This window comes from Rana temporaria, chromosome 2 (assembly GCF_905171775.1).
Source record: "Rana temporaria chromosome 2, aRanTem1.1, whole genome shotgun sequence".
Taxonomy (NCBI): Eukaryota; Metazoa; Chordata; class Amphibia; order Anura; family Ranidae; genus Rana; species Rana temporaria.
Window position 1 is genome coordinate 81,822,277 of NC_053490.1, and position 17,910 is coordinate 81,840,186.

The following is a 17,910-nucleotide window of genomic DNA, read 5'->3' on the forward strand; positions in this document are numbered from 1 at the left end:
CTCTTACCAGCTTTAGTTGACCCACAGCTCACCGTATGGTGGGTAGGTCCTCAGGGCTTGTATATGCTGGCCGTCCTTCAGTTGCACCAATGGGTGGATGAATGTCCCAATTCCGATGCTCCGGATGGATCCCAGAAGGAGAGTTAGTAACACCAGCCACAGGAACGTCACATAAGATGGTAAAGAGGGGAAACTCCCAATTTCATGAGGGATATGAGAAAAGAGGGAAAAAAACACCTCCTCATAGTGTAGAAATTTATTTAAAATTCTTGATCAAAAATATTGACACAACAAAGAGATAGTCCAAATCTCATTAAAAATAATGCACAGCAAGGAAATCGTCCAATGTATAAAGGTTATAAAAATTACAAAAAACCCAAACGATAGAGAAAATTTGTACTCCACGGCACATCAAGGAAAAACCACAGCAGGCAGATAACATGAAAATGGCACAGTATTGGTGATATGGATCAAAAATAACCGACCGGTTTCGTCCTCACAGACATCAACAGGGTTATAGAACTGACCCCCACCTCTGCCTGTGCCTATATATAGCCGTATGATTAGCTTACCTGTGATCTGCACCTGTTACACCGCTCCCCTCGGGCGTGCGTCTCACCCACTGTTACTTCCTCTTCCTGCGTTCCAGCCACCGGAGGTGGGACAACAGGGGCGCGGCTGAGGAGACCAATCGCAGTGCTCCAGTGTATGGCGTCATCTCCTCCCGTCCCACATGACAGCCTCTGTCCAATGTGAGGGTGCGGTACAAGGGGTCGCTCCGCCTCCCACCTTACGGCGAATCTAAGCCACAGAATCATCATCCATGACACGATCGTTCAGGGGGCGGCGGTGATGTGCGCGTTGTCATATGGCCACGACGGTATGCGTGTCAGCTAACGTCGGGCGTGATGACATATGCGCTCCATCTCATGCGTCCCACAGGGAATCATTGATGAAAAGAGGTGTAAGCAGTAGCTATAAACCTCTGTGGTGAAACAGATCCTAAGCAGTGAATAGTGCATTAGGTCCCCGGGAGTGTGTATACAGAAATTGATCACAGATAATATACATCCCCAATTAACTAGTTGATGCAAACAATCATACTTATAGTAAGTGTATGGTGATTTGACAAAACCATCCGCTATAATAAAAAAAAAAAAAATACAATAAAGGAGAAATTTAGTTTTTCTGATAAATAACCAGGATGGAGGTTCATGATTGGTTTATTAATGAATTCACGTCCCACTCCACGTTAAGCTCGTGGGGCGTATAACTTTTTAACTGGTATATCCAATATACTTCTAATTTAGATACACCCCTCGTACCTGGTTCACCTCTCCAATGAGGGACAAAATGGTCTATAATTTGGAACAAGGTCCCCTCGACCTTCTTATTATGGTGTTCCAAGTAATGTCTTGGTACAGTGTGTTTAGGATACCCTGCCAAAATCTTGGCAATATGTTCACCTGCCCTTGTGGAAAAGCTCCGTATGGTACGCCCCACGTACTGTTTTCCACAAGGGCAGGTGAGAAGGTAAACAACATACCGAGTGGCACATGTTGAAAATTGTTTGATGGGGAATTCAACCCCAGTAACCGTGGATCTAAAATTAATAGATTTCTTCTTGGTAGTGTTGTATGCACACACTTTGCACCTCCTACATGGGTGATAGCCTTTAGAAAGAGGGAAAAAAATGGGTTTGACTGGGGGGTCCGGGACATTTGGCGCGATCTGATTTCTCATTGACATTGCCCCTCGATATATTATAGATGCACTATTAGGCAAAGTAGGTCCCAAAGTGGGATCACTCGTTAATATATTCCAATGTTTTTGGATAATTGACCTGATTTGCTTATATTGCATAGAAAATGAGGTGAAAAAAGAGTTCCTAAACCTACTATCCTGTACCGTTCTGACTTTCTCACGTGTCAGCGTTGCCCTATCAATCGTTGAAATTCTTTCAATTTCTTCCTGAATATGATTCTCAGAGTATCCTTTATCAACAAAGCGATTTTTGAGAATCTTTGCCTGTTCTTTGAAGTCTCCCAAATTAGAACAATTCCGTCTAATTCGCAGAATCTGACTACGTGGGACAGACTTCAACCAGGAGGGATGGTGGCAGCTGTCAACTGGGATAAACCCGTTACGGTCGGTTTGTTTAAAGTAGGTTTTAGTTTGTAGACTGTTATTTTGTACAAAAATTTCCAGATCCAAAAAATTGATGTTGGAGGTGCTGGCCTCGTATGTTAGATTGATTCCAACTTGGTTATCATTTAGATAACTCATGAAGGTCTCCAGAGACCCGTGGTCACCTCGCCATAGGAGGAGGATGTCATCTATGTACCGCGCCCAGAGAACTATCTCCGGTCGGGCGGCAGCATAGATGACATCCTCCTCCCATTTGGCCATAAAAATATTTGCGAGACTGGGGGCAAATTTGGCCCCCATCGCGACTCCCTTATGTTGTAAATAGAAATCCCCAGCGTGCCAAAAATAATTGTGCGTAGTGGCAAACCTGAGGAGATCCATTATAAACAATCTTTGCAGAATGGGGAGATCGGGTGACCTGTTGAGAAAACATTCCACAGCTTGGAAGCCTAAGTGATGGGCTATACTGGTGTAAAGTGAGGCCACATCAGCCATGACAAGGATGATGTCATTAGTGTATCTCACTTCCTCAAGTTTGGCAATGGTATGCCTGGTATCTTTGAGGTAGGAAGGAATGTTTCTCACTATAGGTTGGAGGTGGAAATCAATGTATTTCCCCAATCTAGAGGTGACAGAGTTGATGCCACTAATGATTGGCCTCCCTGGAGGACATGTGCTATGTTTGTGAATTTTTGGCAGATAGTATATAACAGGGATACGAGGTACCCTAGGTATCAAAAAACATCGTTCCTTGTTATTGAGGATGCCTCTCTGTACACCCTTCTCCACTAGTTTTTTTAAAGAGTAGGTGTAACTACTGGTGGGATTAGATGGTAATTTGACATAGGTCATGTCATCCTCCAGTAATCTTGACATTTCTGAATTATAGGCAGACTTGTCAAGAACCACTATCCCCCCACCCTTATCCGCAGGGCGGATAACAAGGTCCTTTCTCTCACATAGGGATTTCAGGCCATTCCTAATATTGGGATCAGAATGAAACCTTTTTCATCAATGATTCCCTGTGGGACGCATGAGATGGAGCGCATATGTCATCACGCCCGACGTTAGCTGACACGCATACCGTCGTGGCCATATGACAACGCGCACATCACCGCCGCCCCCTGAACGATCGTGTCATGGATGATGATTCTGTGGCTTAGATTCGCCGTAAGGTGGGAGGCGGAGCGACCCCTTGTACCGCACCCTCACATTGGACAGAGGCTGTCATGTGGGATGGGAGGAGATGACGCCATACACTGGAGCACTGCGATTGGTCTCCTCAGCCGCGTCCCTGTTGTCCCACCTCCGGTGGCTGGAACGCAGGAAGAGGAAGTAGCAGTGGGTGAGACGCACGCCCGAGGGGAGCGGTGTAACAGGTGCAGATCACAGGTAAGCTAATCATACGGCTATATATAGGCACAGGCAGAGGTGGGGGTCAGTTCTATAACCCTGTTGATGTCTGTGAGGACGAAACCGGTCGGTTATTTTTGATCCATATCACCAATACTGTGCCATTTTCATGTTATCTGCCTGCTGTGGTTTTTCCTTGATGTGCCGTGGAGTACAAATTTTCTCTATCGTTTGGGTTTTTTGTAATTTTTATAACCTTTATACTAGGGTTGTCCAGATACCGATACTAGTATCGGTATCGGGACCGATACCGAGTATTTGCGGGAGTACTTGTACTCGCGCAAATGCTCCCGATGCCTGGCCGAATACTTTTTTTGTATTTATCAACATGTTCTATGAAAATTCTTTGAGTTTTTTACTACTGCGTGACAAGCAAATAAAACATTTTTATTCATTTTTACTCATTTTTATTCTTTTATAATGTCTTGAGTTAGAGTTCTTCATAATTCTAAAGAAAATATCCTTAGTCTGTATTGTGGTTTGAAAACTGTCACATGACATTTAAAAAAAAAGTATCGGTATTCGGTATCGGCGAGTACATGAAAAAAAGTATCGGTACTTGTACTCGGTCCTAAAAAAGTGGTATCGGGACAACCCTACTTTATACATTGGACGATTTCCTTGCTGTGCATTATTTTTAATGAGATTTGGACTATCTCTTTGTTGTGTCAATATTTTTGATCAAGAATTTTAAATAAATTTCTACACTATGAGGAGGTGTTTTTTTCCCTCTTTTCTCATATCCCTCATGAAATTGGGAGTTTCCCCTATTTACCATCTTATGTGACGTTCCTGTGGCTGGTGTTACTAACTCTCCTTCTGGGATCCATCCGGAGCATCGGAATTGGGACATCCATCCACCCATTGGTGCAACTGAAGGACGGCCAGCATATACAAGCCCTGAGGACCTACCCACCATACGGTGAGCTGTGGGTCAACTAAAGCTGGTAAGAGTACCCTAACTTTTATATGCCAAGGAATGTCCTTTTGAAGATGTGCAGTTTCTGAGGGAAAGGATTCTCCATTGATGTGGAAGAGGTGTTTTTCCAACTGAAGTGACGAACAGTCAGCTCTTGGGAAGCTCTGGGAGTGCCCCCCCTTCCTACTTTTCAGAACATTTATTTTTTGTGTTTGTTCACATTTATAATTATTTTATCACTTAAGATTTTTCTTTTGTATGCTACTTAATACCATCCAGGTATATTACTAGCACTCAGTGTTAATATAGCTTTGTTCTATGTGTATGAACATTTCACGGAGTTTGTTTTTCCTAAATACAACTCTCACTATAGAGGTCACATCCTCACAACCAATTAGTGGTTACCCCCTTTTTTATAGTTTTGGCGCTACATTATTTTTTCTTTTCATCTGTTTACACTTATCCACTGGTATGTTGGCTGCCTTTTACACTATATATACACTTAGATTTGTTTAGCGCAATATATTCTTTTTATATAGTATTTTTCAGTATTTGCAGCATTTCTAGAGAGAGAAAACATGGGGAACTATGTATGTATTGAAGAGCTGCGCTGAATGAGGCAAAAGCCAAAACAAATAAAAGTAGTATATGCATAGTATACACAGTTGTAAATAAATGATCTTACTTGTTTCTATTTATTTCTATATATGTGCAGTCACAGATCTCATCAGACTTGTTTGCTGAAAAAAAAGATTAAAGGGATAATAAATCATGACATCAACACAAGTTTATATTGCCTCTATTAATTCCACCTGACTCTTCACATGTCCTCTCAAGAATCAGATACAGAAGCTGCACCCAGATGTGAATCCCTGTGTATGTTCCCTTAAGGCCCCGTACACACGGACAGATAATCCGCTGAAAATGGTCCGCCGGACTGTTTTCAGCGGACATGTCCGCCCGGAGATTTCTGTCTGATGGTTGTACACACCATCAGACAGAAATCTGCGCGTAAACAATACGTGGGGCGTGGCCGCGCCGATGACGCGGCGACGTGCGCGGCCCTGGAAGTTCAATGCTTCCACGCATGCGTCGAATCAGTACGACGCATGCGAGGGATGGCGGTCGGTCGGACGTGTCCGGTAAGTCTGTACAGATTCGACGGACAGGTTTCCAGCGGACAGATTTCTTAGCATGCTAAGAAATTTTTATCCGCTGGAAACTGTCCGATCTGCGGGAGAATTGTCCGCTCGGGCCTACACACGACCGGATCTGCCTGCTGGAACTGGTCCGGCGGACCAGTTTCAGCGGATCGATCCGGTCGTGTGTACGGGGCCTCAGAGTACCTGTGTTTCAGTAAAGAAAGCTCAATAAGGGGTTACGGACAGTTTTTCTGTTGACGAAAATGTTGGAGAATTGTGATAGTATCATGTTTAAAGACTAAATCTGGGCAACTAAAAAATAATCCTCTGCACTGTGCCTGCACTGCTCATCTTGGTCTAGGGTAGGGGTCTCCAAACTGCGGTCCAGGGTTTGAATGCGGATCTTTGCTTTCCTTAATGAGAGCGGATATGATTTAAATTGACAAATACCGTACTGATGACCCCACAATAGGGATAAAAACTTTTTTGCAGAAAGGAGTTTATTAGGACACGTGGCCACTCACTAAAATTATATGAAAACAGGTTTAACCTTAAACTGCGTAGAGGGTTCTTTACTGTAGGAGCAGGAAGGATGTGGAATTCCCTTCCACAGTCGGTGGTTTCAGCGAGGGGGGGGGGGGCATTGATAGTTTTAAAAAACTATTAGATAAGCGCCTGAATGACCACAACATACAGAGATATACAATATAATTCTGACATATAATCACACACATAGTTTGGACTTGATGAACATGTGTCTTTTTTCAACCTCACCTACTATGTAACTATATGCCATTGCCTTGCAGGTGTTTTTTTTTTTTACATCTGTGGTTTACAATCGGTTTAAGGAGTGAGCCAGGAAGCCGTCTGCCACGTCCTTAAAAGCTGATGAGTCACCAGCCGTAAGCGGGCTTTCCTGCTGACAGCTAAATGTAAAAATAGAAACTGCCGGCAATAAAAAAAAACAGGGAGAAAAGGACGTGGGGTCCCCCAATCCATACCAGCCACTCTAAAAAAAATTGCCCTTTCCACCCCAAAGCACATTGTCCCCATGGTGATGGGGACAAGGGCCTCTTTCCCATGACCCTGGCCAGTGCTTGAGGGGGTATGCGGGCATGGGGGTTATCGCAATACAGAAGCCCCCTTTAAGCCCCAGATCCCCCCTCCTATGTGAATAAGTAGGGGTACATTGTACCCCTACTCATTCACCAAAAAAATGTCAAAAAGAAATAAAAACACATAGACAGTTTTTGACAATTACTTTATTTAAAAAAAAAACAAATGTTCCCAATTGTTCCTAAAAAAAAAAAAACAATATGGGAGGTGGTATGAAGATCACCTTTCTAAAAAGAACAAATATCTTATCATATTTAAAGGCCAATTTACACTATTTTTGGTGACAGACGTTTTACCGCATTGGGAAAACGTCTGTCACTGAAGGGGCATACAGGAAGCAATTGTTTACCTCTTCTCAGGGTGTGCAGGCACTGTCCGTTATTGTAATTCCATACTTTTAGACAGCCATCCCTTGCTCCAGTGATCAACCTGGTAAATGCAAAATGTTTATTAGACAGTATATAACTAATGTTTTTCAATGAATTCCTAAATTTTTGATTGATCCACTGACTTTTTGAAATTTGTTCATGCGAGATGAAATTCTGTCATCAACATGTTTGAATATAGTATCTTGTTGTGACATTCATTGCTACCATTTGTTAACATATTTACCATTGTTTGGAGTTTAAATTCTGTTTTCAGCAGAGTGGCTTTGAGGTCAGCAGTGTGGCATTGCAGTATTTTGGTATCTTTGGTTTTATGTATTAAAATATTAAAGTGATTGTAAAGGATAACATTTTATGTAAAAAATAACAAACATGTAAGGCCCCGTACAGACGACCGAACATGTCTGCTGAAACTGGTCCGCGGACCAGTTTCAGCAGACATGTTCGGTCGTCTGTACAGCCGAGTGGACAGGATTCCAGTGTACATTTGCCCGCCGGCCCTTTTTAGAGCGGGCAAATATTTCTAAACATGTTTAGAAACATGCCCGCTGGAATCCTGTCCGTCGGACATGTTCGGTCGTCTGTACAGACCTACCGTACATGTCCGAGCAGCCGCTATCCATCGCATGCGTCGAATGACTTCGACGCATGCGTGGAAGCATTGAACTGCCAGGGCCGCGCACGTCGCCGCGTCATCGTCGCGGCGACAGCGCGGCCTCGTCGCCGCGTATCGAGTACGCGCGGATTTCTGTATGATGGTGTGTACAGCCATCATACAGAAATCTCCGGGCAGACATGTACGCTGAAAACGGTCCAGCGGACCATTTTCATCGTACATGTTTGCCCATCTGTACGAGGCCTTATACTTACCTGCTCTGTGCAATGGTTTTGCACAGAGCAGCCCCGATTCTCCTAATCTCAATTCCCCCGCCGCCGATCCTGTCTCCCCCCCCCTGCCAAGTGTCCCCATAGCAAGCCGTCTGCTATGGGGACACTTTGTGCATGCTTGCTCCCGATCCTGCTCTATGTGTCCATAAGACGCACGCCTCGGCCCCACCCCACGCTCCGTCCTCACTTGCTGTGATTCACAGCAGCAGGAGCCAATGGTTCCTGTGACTGAACCGGTGAGGAGAGAGAACCAAGAGAGCCTCTGCTCTCGTGACCATCGCTGTATTGAGATCAGGCTCAGGTAAATATATTTGGGGGGGGGGGGGGGGGGGGTTGTCTGAGCTGCTTGCAGGTTTTCAACCTTAATGCAGAGAATGCATTAAAGTATAACTAAAGGCAAAAAAAAATCACCCTCTCTATTTGTCCTGTTTATCATTGATTATCATTAAAGGTGAATGTAAAAGAAAATCCCAAATTTTGAGTTGTCCCCAGAGAAGTATCAGAGGAGAAATCTTCCAAAAGGGGCACTAGTTTTGGTGACCTGGAGGTCCGCAAGGTATTTCCCTTATTTGCTGGGATTTCCTCTAACTTCCTTTTTGGCTATGGGATAGGAAGTAAAGGGAAATCTTTGCAATGGGACACAGATGGTGAAAAATACTGGACAGGGGTTGTAAACTTCTGTCTTTATAACCATTTTAAGGCTTATGGCTCAATAAAAACAACGCAATTTATTCAGTGTTCTGTAAAAATGAACAAGGAATTCAGTAATTGAAGTGTAATGCTAAAGGAACCCCCTGCTTTGAATGACAGCTGTAACATGCCAAAAACCCTTAAAGTGCAAATTTCCTCAAAGATTCACGCTTTAGACTAGATTCACACGAGCAGTTGTTCTGAAAAGCGATCAAGTGTTTGGCTAGCAGTTGCAGCATGCCCCTATTGACTTGAATAGTCAAACGTCTAGAATGTATTGGGGACTTTACGTGGGCAGTAAAACTACATCTCAACTCCTTGTTTTTACTGCCCCCTGGCATCCTAAGTGAATGAAGCAGGGGAAGGCAAGCATGGAAAATAGCCTGAACAACATGATAGAGATCAAGATCATCAGGACACAGTGTCCTTTTTTGTTAGGGAGATTACCTAGGGAAGTGCAAAAGTAAGGAAGGTTTGAGGAATTCAAGGGTCAGTAGTAAGTATCACAATGTTTTGGGGTCACTAGTATGTAATGCAGAATGCAGGGGTCAGGAGTAACAAAGGCAGAGTGCAGGGGTCAGGAGTAAGTAACACAGAGCCCAGAATTCAGAAGTATGTAACGCAGGAGTAAGTAAAGCAGATTATGGGGGGGTCGAAGCAGGAGTAATTAACACAGTTCAGAGGCCATTAGTATGTAAGGCAAAGTGCAGTGGTCAGTAGTACAACACAAAGTTCAAAGGTCAAGAGTAACGCAGAGTTCAGTGTTCCTGTAACATACCTTCTTCCACTTGGGTCAAAGGTCATACATGTGATACCAGCATCTCCATGAGCATCATTAAATTCAAACGCTTGCTTCCCAGTCTCAAAATCCCAAATTCGAACTACCTGCAAAAAAATAAAAAATCAGTTTCCATATACAATTTCATTGCTAAACAATCCATCTAAACCAGGGAAATCCAAACTTTTCAAACAAATGGCCAGTTTACTGTCCTTCAGACTTTAAGGGGGCCAGACTGTGGCCAGTGGTGGTAGAAAATGCCTGGGCCCAGCATCAGTGAGAACAAACACAGCCTCAGTGTTGGTGGTTAGTAGGAGAGGAAGTAGTGCCCTATCATTGGTATTAGGTTCTGCTTAGTGCTGCTGTGCTGCAGATGCCATGTCTAACTAAAGGATCTTCCATAAGCCTGAAGATATCTACTCAGAAGGTCTTTTATCCATATATGACCTGACTCACTATCTGAGAGGGTGTCCTGACCAGCTGGCTTCTTCTCAGCTCCTCATAGCCTTCTATTAGCATCTATCAATTTTCTTATACAGTAATACCTCGGTTTGCGAGTAACGTGATATACAAGCATTTTGAAAGACGAGCAACATTTTATTTTGACTTGATATGTGAGCGCTGACTTGATATACGAGCAGTACAATCCATGTAGTAAACCTGCTTGTGTACTGCATGTGGCCAGAGGGCACTGGTAGCTCCCAGTGGTTCGTGGAGAACTCAGAGACGCTCTCAGCTGGGTTGGGCGGGCGCAACGTGCGTCAGAGCACCCGGAAGTGTCAACAGTTCCCAAGTGTCTCTGGGCGTCTCTGAGTTCTCCAGGAAGTGATGGGAGCCACCAGAGCCCCCGCACCACTGGCCACATACAGTACTGCATACACCAGTGCCCCTGCACCTCTGGCCACAAACAGTACTGCATACACCAGCAGTGCTCGCAATCCAAGGTATTACTGTATTACACCAATATCAATTAAGCTTCTCATTTTATGGCCTTGATGGGAGACCTCAGCAGGTGGGCCTCCGTGGCATTTGCCTTTCTCTATTAGCAGAATTGTTCATGCTGGTGGCTTTTCCTGGTTTTATATGCAGTGGTTGATATCCTTTCATATATATCCATTGTTAGGCATTGTTTTCCTGCTACAGACACCTCTGAAGAAGAATCTTCGAAACGTATGAGATGTCTTCATCTATATCCCTTTGAGACTGCTCCCCGAGAATCACAGTTCTCTCATTAAATTTCTGTAATATATATATACACTGCTAAAAAAAAATAAAGGACCACTTTGAAAACATATCAGATCTCAACGAGCAATCTCATGCTGGATATCTATTCTGATATGGACTGGGTTAAGTGTTAGGAATGAAAGGATGGCACATCATTTGATGAAAAAATTATCCACCTACAAAGGGCTGAATTCAAAGACACCCCGAAAATCAAAGTGAAAAGATTATGCAGCAAACTAGTTCATTTTGCTGAAATTTCATTGCAACAACTCAAAATGTTTCTCAGTTGTTTGTATGGCCCCCAAGTGCTTGTATGCATGCCTGACAACATCAGGGCATGCTACTAATGAGATGACGGATGGTGTCCTGGGGTATTTCCTCCCAGATCTGGACCAGAGCATCACTGAGCTCCTGAACAGACTGAGGTGCAACCTGGCGGCACCGGATGGACTGAAACCTAATATCCCAGAGGTGTTCTTTTGGATTTAGGTCAGGTGAGCGTGGAGGCCATTCAGTGGTATCAATTTCTTAAACCTCCAGGAACTGGCTGCATGCTCTCACCACATGAGGCACCAGGAGGAACCCAGGACCCACTGTACCAGCGTAGGGTCTGACAATGGGTCCAAAAATGTCATCCCGATACCTAATGGCAGTCAGGGTGCCATTGTGTAGCCTGAAGAGGTCTGTGCGTCCCTCCATAGATATGCCTTCCCAGACCATCACTGACCCACCACCAAACCGGTCATGCTGAACGATGTTACAGGCAGCATAAAGTTCTCTGGGGCTTCTCCAGACCATTTCACGTTTGTCACATATGCTCAGAGTGAACCTGCTCTCATCTGTGAAAAGCATGGGGCACCAGTGGCGGACCTGCTAATTCTGGTGTTCAATGGAAAAAGCCAATCGAGCTCCACAGTGTCCGGCAGTGAGCACAGAGCACACTAGAGGATGTCAGGCCCTCAGGCCACCCCCATGAAGTCTGTTTCTGATTGTTTGTTCGGAGACATTCACACCTGCTGGAGGTCAATTTGTAGGGCTCTGGCAGTGCTCATCCTGTTCCTCCTTGCACAAAGGACCAGATACCGGTCCTGCTGATGGGCTAAGAACCTTCTACAGCTCTGTTCAGCTCTCCTAGAGTAACTGCCTGTCTCCTGGAATCTCCTCCATGCTCTTGAGACTGTGCTGGGAGACACGGCAAACCTTCTGGCAATGACACGTATTGATGTGCCATCCTGGAGGAGCTGGACTGCCTGTGCAACCTTTATAGGGTTCAAGTATCACTTCATGCTACCAGTAGTGACACTGACCCTCAGCCAAATGCAAAACTAGTGAAAAACAGTCAGAAAAGATGAGTAGGGGAAAAAAATGTCAGACACCTCCACCTGAAATTCCTGTTTTGGAGGTCGTCTCATTGTTGCCCATCTAGTGCACCTGTTGTTAATTTCAATTAACAGCAAAGCAGCTGAAACTGATTAACAACCCCCTCTGTATACACCCCTCCCCCTCTGCTACTTAACTGACCAGATCAATATCCCAGGAGTACTGATTCAAAAGTGTACCTTTAATTTTTTTGAGCAGTGTGTATATATATATATATATATATATATATATATATATATATATATATATACAGCCCTCAAAATTTCCACTCGCCTACTAGCATTTGGCGAGTGGATTTAAGCTGGGGGCGAGTGATGACAGGGCTGCATGACCAATCTCCCTCCAATCTGTGCCTACACTTAGAGTCCCGATGAGATTGGCGGCCGAAGAGGAAAGGTGCATGCTCGGGAAAAGTAGTCTGGTGAGCCGCGCACAGGCAGAGCAGTACACAGGTGCTCTACTTACAATTCTCATTAAGCCATGGGACCTAACAGTATGACCTCTCTGAGCCTGCCCCCCTCCCCCCGGGCCCCAACCAATGTAGCTGGAGAGCAGAAAGTAATGAGTGAGGTGGAGGATTGCAAAAATTACCACTGGGTGCAGCGCTCACTGAAAGTTTCCCTGACATGAGAGCAGCAGCCTTCTAGTTTGTGCAGTTTTCTTCTCCTTGTGCTCTATGTAAGTGTCCAACAGTTTAGCCTGAGCACTGTGAACAGACTGGTCTCAATGTGTGCTGTGCGCTGTCAGTGTGCGCTGTGCTATGGTGTCAATGACTGTGCAGTTGTGTGGATCTCAGCGCTGGATTGTACTCCCTCCCACTGTGCTGCAGCTCCTCTCCTCTCTGCCAGCCTGAATAAAAGGGGGAAGTGGGGACATGCAAGCGTGGAGCCGCACACACAGGCTCCTGATGATGAGATGAATGGGAGAGAGAGAGAGAATGGATGGGAGTTGCAGAGGAGACAGGAAGAGAATGGGGAAGAGACCCAGTTCTAGTGCCCTGTCCCTCTGGTCTGCCCCCAGTGCCCTGTCCCTCTGGTCTGCCCCCAGTGCCCTGTCCCATTTTGTTAAATTTGTTGTTGGTAATATTTAATTTTGTAACTTGATTCTGCATAAAACATTGTCATTCCATGAGATAATCTACGAGGGCGTGTTTACGGGTGCAATTAGGCGCAGGGCAGTGTATGAATTAGGTAGGGCAACTGGTGGCGAGTAACTCTTGAGGCCTGGCTAGTAGCTCAGGACTTGAAATTTTGAGCCCTGTGTGTGTGTATATATATATATATATATATATATATATATATATATATATATATATATATATATATATATATATATATATATATATATATATATATCTTGATCGCTGTGAACAATATGTACTCTAGGATATCTACTTTAGGATGCTTCTTAACTTTTTTGTATAAATGACCAAAACCTTTTAATTTTAATAGTCTTTAGTTTGAGCCTTTATAGTCCCATTCCCAAGAAGGGAATTTGTTCTATTTATGTATTTAGGGATGAATGAATGAATGAATGAGAAACTTATAAAGCGCGGCGCATGCGAACTGAATCGCTTCTGGGCGCTAGTTGTTCGTGTCTCATGACATCAAAAGAGCAGAGTTTTGATCTGTCTTCTGAAAGTCAGGTGGTTTTCCTCCAACCGAATGCTGGTTGGTAAAGCGTTCCATAGTCTAGGACCCTGAAAAGCAAACCTTCTTTCTCCTTTGGACTTGTATTTGGTTTTTGGTACCCTGACCAGATTTTGGTCGGTGGATCGCAGAACGCGATTCGAATTGTGAGGTTCTATCTTGTCGCAAAGATATTGCGGAGCCTTCCCATGGATGCACTTATGTGTCAGGCAGAGTGCTTTAAATGCAATTCTGTCTTTTACTGGCAGCCAGTGAAGGGTTCTCAACGAAGGTGAGATTGATTCCCATTTTTTTTTCCCAGTCACCAGTCTGGCGGCCGTATTCTGAACGACTTGCAGACGGGAGATTTGGTACTTTGGGAGTCCGAGGTACAGGGGGCGTTAGCATAGTCCAGTCTGGAATTCACGATTGTTCCCACCACGACTGCTACGTCTTCTTTGGGGATAAATGGAAGAAGTCTGCGTAGTAGGCGCAACAGATGGTGCGCTCCGCTGACTACTGACCCTATTTGTGCGTCCATTGTCATGAAGGTGTCGAAGATGACCCCGAGACTTTTGACTTTGGAGCTAGGGGTGATGATTTGGCCCAGAATGGGCGGGGGTGTCCAGGTTGTTGCCAGTTGACTCTTTCGGCTGGCGTGAAACATAAGGAGTTCTGTTTTTGAACTGTTGAGTTTAAGATAACTCTTAGTCATCCAGTTTTCTATCAAAGAGAGACATTTCTCTAAACTGGGATGATGATCCTTTTTGTTGCAGATGCGAAAATACAGTTGCGTATCGTCTGCATAAGAGTGATAGAGTAGTTCTTGGCTACTGATAATATCAAAGAGAGGGCGAAGATAGATGTTGAAAAGCACCGGTGACAGGGGGGATCCTTGGGGGATGATGGCACACAGCAATATTTGGCCAGATCTATATACTATATCAGACTTTAGGGGGGCTGGATTTTGGCCAGTGGGGGTAGACAATGCCCCAGGCCCAGCGTCAGTGAGAATAAACACAGCCTCAGTTTTGGTGGTCAGTAGGAGGAGGAATCGTACCCCATCATTGGTATCAGTAGAAGAAATATTGCCCCATTGTTGGTGTTAGTGGAACGAATGGTGCCTCATATCATTGGGAGGAAAAATGCTCCAAGGGCCAGAAAAAGGCTACCGAAGGGCCCAATCCGGCCCTTGGGCCACAGTTTGAAGACCCGTGATCTAAACAAACATTACTTTTCTGTAATAATTTATTGTAATTTTGATTGTATAACCCATGATCCTGACTTACAGCCTTAAAGGAGTTCTCTGACCTAAAAGTTTTAACCCCCGCTGTGCCCGGGCTGTAAAAAAATAGAAAATAAACTGTCACTTACCTGCCTACGATCCCCCGTTGTTCCGATATCGCCGTCCCGTTCTCCGGTCCCGGTCTCTTCCGCTTCCTGTGTGTCGGTGACTCATAGTGCGCTCAGCCTATCAGTGGCCGCGACGGGACATTGCTGCGGCCGCTGATAGGCTGAGCGCACTATGAGTCACCGACACACAGGAAGCGGAAGGGGCCCGGGACCGGAGAACGGGACGGCGATATCGGAACAACGGGGGATCGTAGGCAGGTAAGTGACAGTTTATTTTCTATTTTTTTACAGCCCGGGCACAGCGGGGGTTAAAACTTTTAGGTCAGAGAACTCCTTTAAAAATAAAAGACAATATTAGAAACTGAATTTCAGCTCCTCTAAATACTTACTGATCCCTCTGAGCAGGTTACCACTTGTCGGAAGGCTTTGTTGTATTTGCAGCAGAGAACTGGCTCTTTATGAGAAGTATCCAGGTGTGGCTGTGCTATGGATCTAGCCCAGTAAAGAAAAGGACTGTTAGCACAATCTAAAAAGCACTGATCAAAATACCTTTGTCTCTATATTCTACTCATATCGAACAAATATAGATTTTTTTAAAGATGAAAACATCTCTTTGGAACATAATAAAGTAAAAATATCTTTCTAAAACATCTTTCTAGAACATGACTCTCAGGAGGAAAACAGTTTTTCCCCTTCTAATGCCCCGTACACATAAGTGGTTTTCCAGTCGGAAAAAGTCAGATGAGAGCTTTTGGCTGGCAATGCCGACCGTGTGTATGCTCCATCAGACTTTTTCCAACAGAAAAATTGCCAGAAAAAAAAGAGAGCAGGATCTCTTTTTTCCAGTCAGGAAAAAAGTCCTAGCGGGAAAACCGTTCGTCTGTAGGCAATTTCAACACGCAAAAAAACATGCATGCTTGGAAACAAATTGACACATGCTCAGAAGCATACAACTTCATTCTCTCGGCTCATTATAGTCTTTTACGTCACTGCATTCTTGGCAGTCAAAAGTTCACCAAACTTTTGTGTGACCGTGTGTATGCAAGGCAGGCTTGAGAGGAATTCCGTCTGGAAAACCATTGTTTTTTTTCCGACGGGAAAACCCGCTCGTGTGTACGGGGCATAAGAATTAGCTACTGTTGTCTACGGCTCCCAAAGATATTTAATTGCCATCTAATGTGTTCAAAAGCATCTTGGGGGCTGGCCATGTTGTCTATGGTCTTCCTAAAGTATGAACTTGCACTTCTTGTGCTCTACACACATTGTTAAGGCTTATACACCGGATGGAAAAAAAATTAATTTAAGAATGAGATTATTTATCCTTGGGTGAAACATTACCTCCCCGCCGATTTTGACCAGTCTTTGTTGTTACCAAACTAGAATCTTTTAAAAATTTTCAAAGTATATGTATATGTATGCCAGGAGTCAGACCACCATCCCGAGTGCTTTTTATTTCTCTCATATTCTTGACTTTCTCCTCTCCTGTATCCTTTATTATTTTTTATTATCTACATTTTTTTTTTATTATTATTATTTTTTTTTTGTTTACCGATAGGATAATCGCGAGGCGATTTAACATATTTTTTTCTAGGGTTACTCACTCATAACTCTATTATGGTTTCATGTCCTATTACATTATAATAATTCCTTGACAAATAGTTGGATCGATACATCTTCTATTTTTTCCTACTTAGTTTATATACTCACTTAATTTTCTGTGTGTATTTATTAATTCTAGGCAACAGTTAACTGCATATGTATTGATTAAATGTGTTGTACTAGGTACTGTAAATGTAACCCATATATATATATATATATACATATATATATATATATATATATATATATATATATATATATATATATATATATATATATATATACATATACACTTATGTATTTCAGTACATTTCCTTTTTTATTTTCTCCTCCCCCATCTTATTTTCCCCTATTGAAATCTCAATAAAAACATTTGACAAGGAGATTATTTTACCTACTGCATTTAGAACACTACCCTCCCCTTTTGTTTCTTGAGGGTCTGAGCAAAGATACAGATGTGAAATAAGGCACTGCTTTCCAACCGATTAATCCACTTCTGTCCTTCTGGCCCGGCTGGCAGAACTGAAGGTGAAGTTGCCTTTTAAAGCTTTTGTATTAGTATCAGGCCTTGTACAGACGACCGAACATGTCCGATGAAAACGGTCGGCGGACCGTTTTCATCGGACATGTCTGCTGGGAGGTTTTGGTCTGATGTGTGTACACACCATCAAACCAAAATCCCCGCGGACAGAGAACGCGGTGACGTAGAAGACACCGACGTTCTCTGACACGGAAGTTCAATGCTTCCACGCATGGATTTCGGGCCGCTGGTTATACGTCATAACCAGCGGACATGTCCGATGAGTCGTACTAACCATCGGACATGTCCGACGGACATGGTTCCAGCGGACAAGTTTCCAGCGGACACGTTTCTTAGCATGCTAAGAAACTTTTGTCCACTGGAAACCTGTCCGCTAGGCCAGGAAACCGGTCCGCTAGGCCGTACACACGGTCGGACATGTCCGCGGAAACTGGTCTGCGGACCAGTTTCAGCGGACATGTTCGGTTATGTGTACGAGGCCTCACAGCCTGAAAACTAGCAAAGGTAGATGGAGAGGACATCAAAGGCAGCCTAAATATTTTCTCAGTATAGGTTTCCTTTTATTATGTTCCTCCAGGCAACCAAGCTGTACCTATAGACCACCTAGAATGCCCACCATTCTGACATCAGAGAGCAATGTCTGAGACTAACCCCATCCGTCTGTGTCAGTGTGACATAGTACATGCACATAATGTACTTTGTTGT

General features: G+C 43.9%; 1 protein-coding gene across 1 annotated transcript in view; it reads right to left on the reverse strand.

Moving 5' to 3' along the window:
• The window catches only part of LOC120929180 (WD repeat-containing protein on Y chromosome-like), a 181,936-nt gene that overhangs the window by 57,082 nt on the left and 106,944 nt on the right, over positions 1–17,910 (reverse strand). Inside the window, exons 16-19 of the mRNA XM_040340457.1 lie at positions 15,455–15,557; positions 9,481–9,587; positions 7,088–7,167; positions 5,166–5,220 (exon numbers count right to left, since the gene is read on the reverse strand). Of these exons, the coding sequence (XP_040196391.1) occupies positions 5,166–5,220; positions 7,088–7,167; positions 9,481–9,587; positions 15,455–15,557 (345 nt within the window). The remainder of the gene's footprint in view (positions 1–5,165; positions 5,221–7,087; positions 7,168–9,480; positions 9,588–15,454; positions 15,558–17,910) is intronic.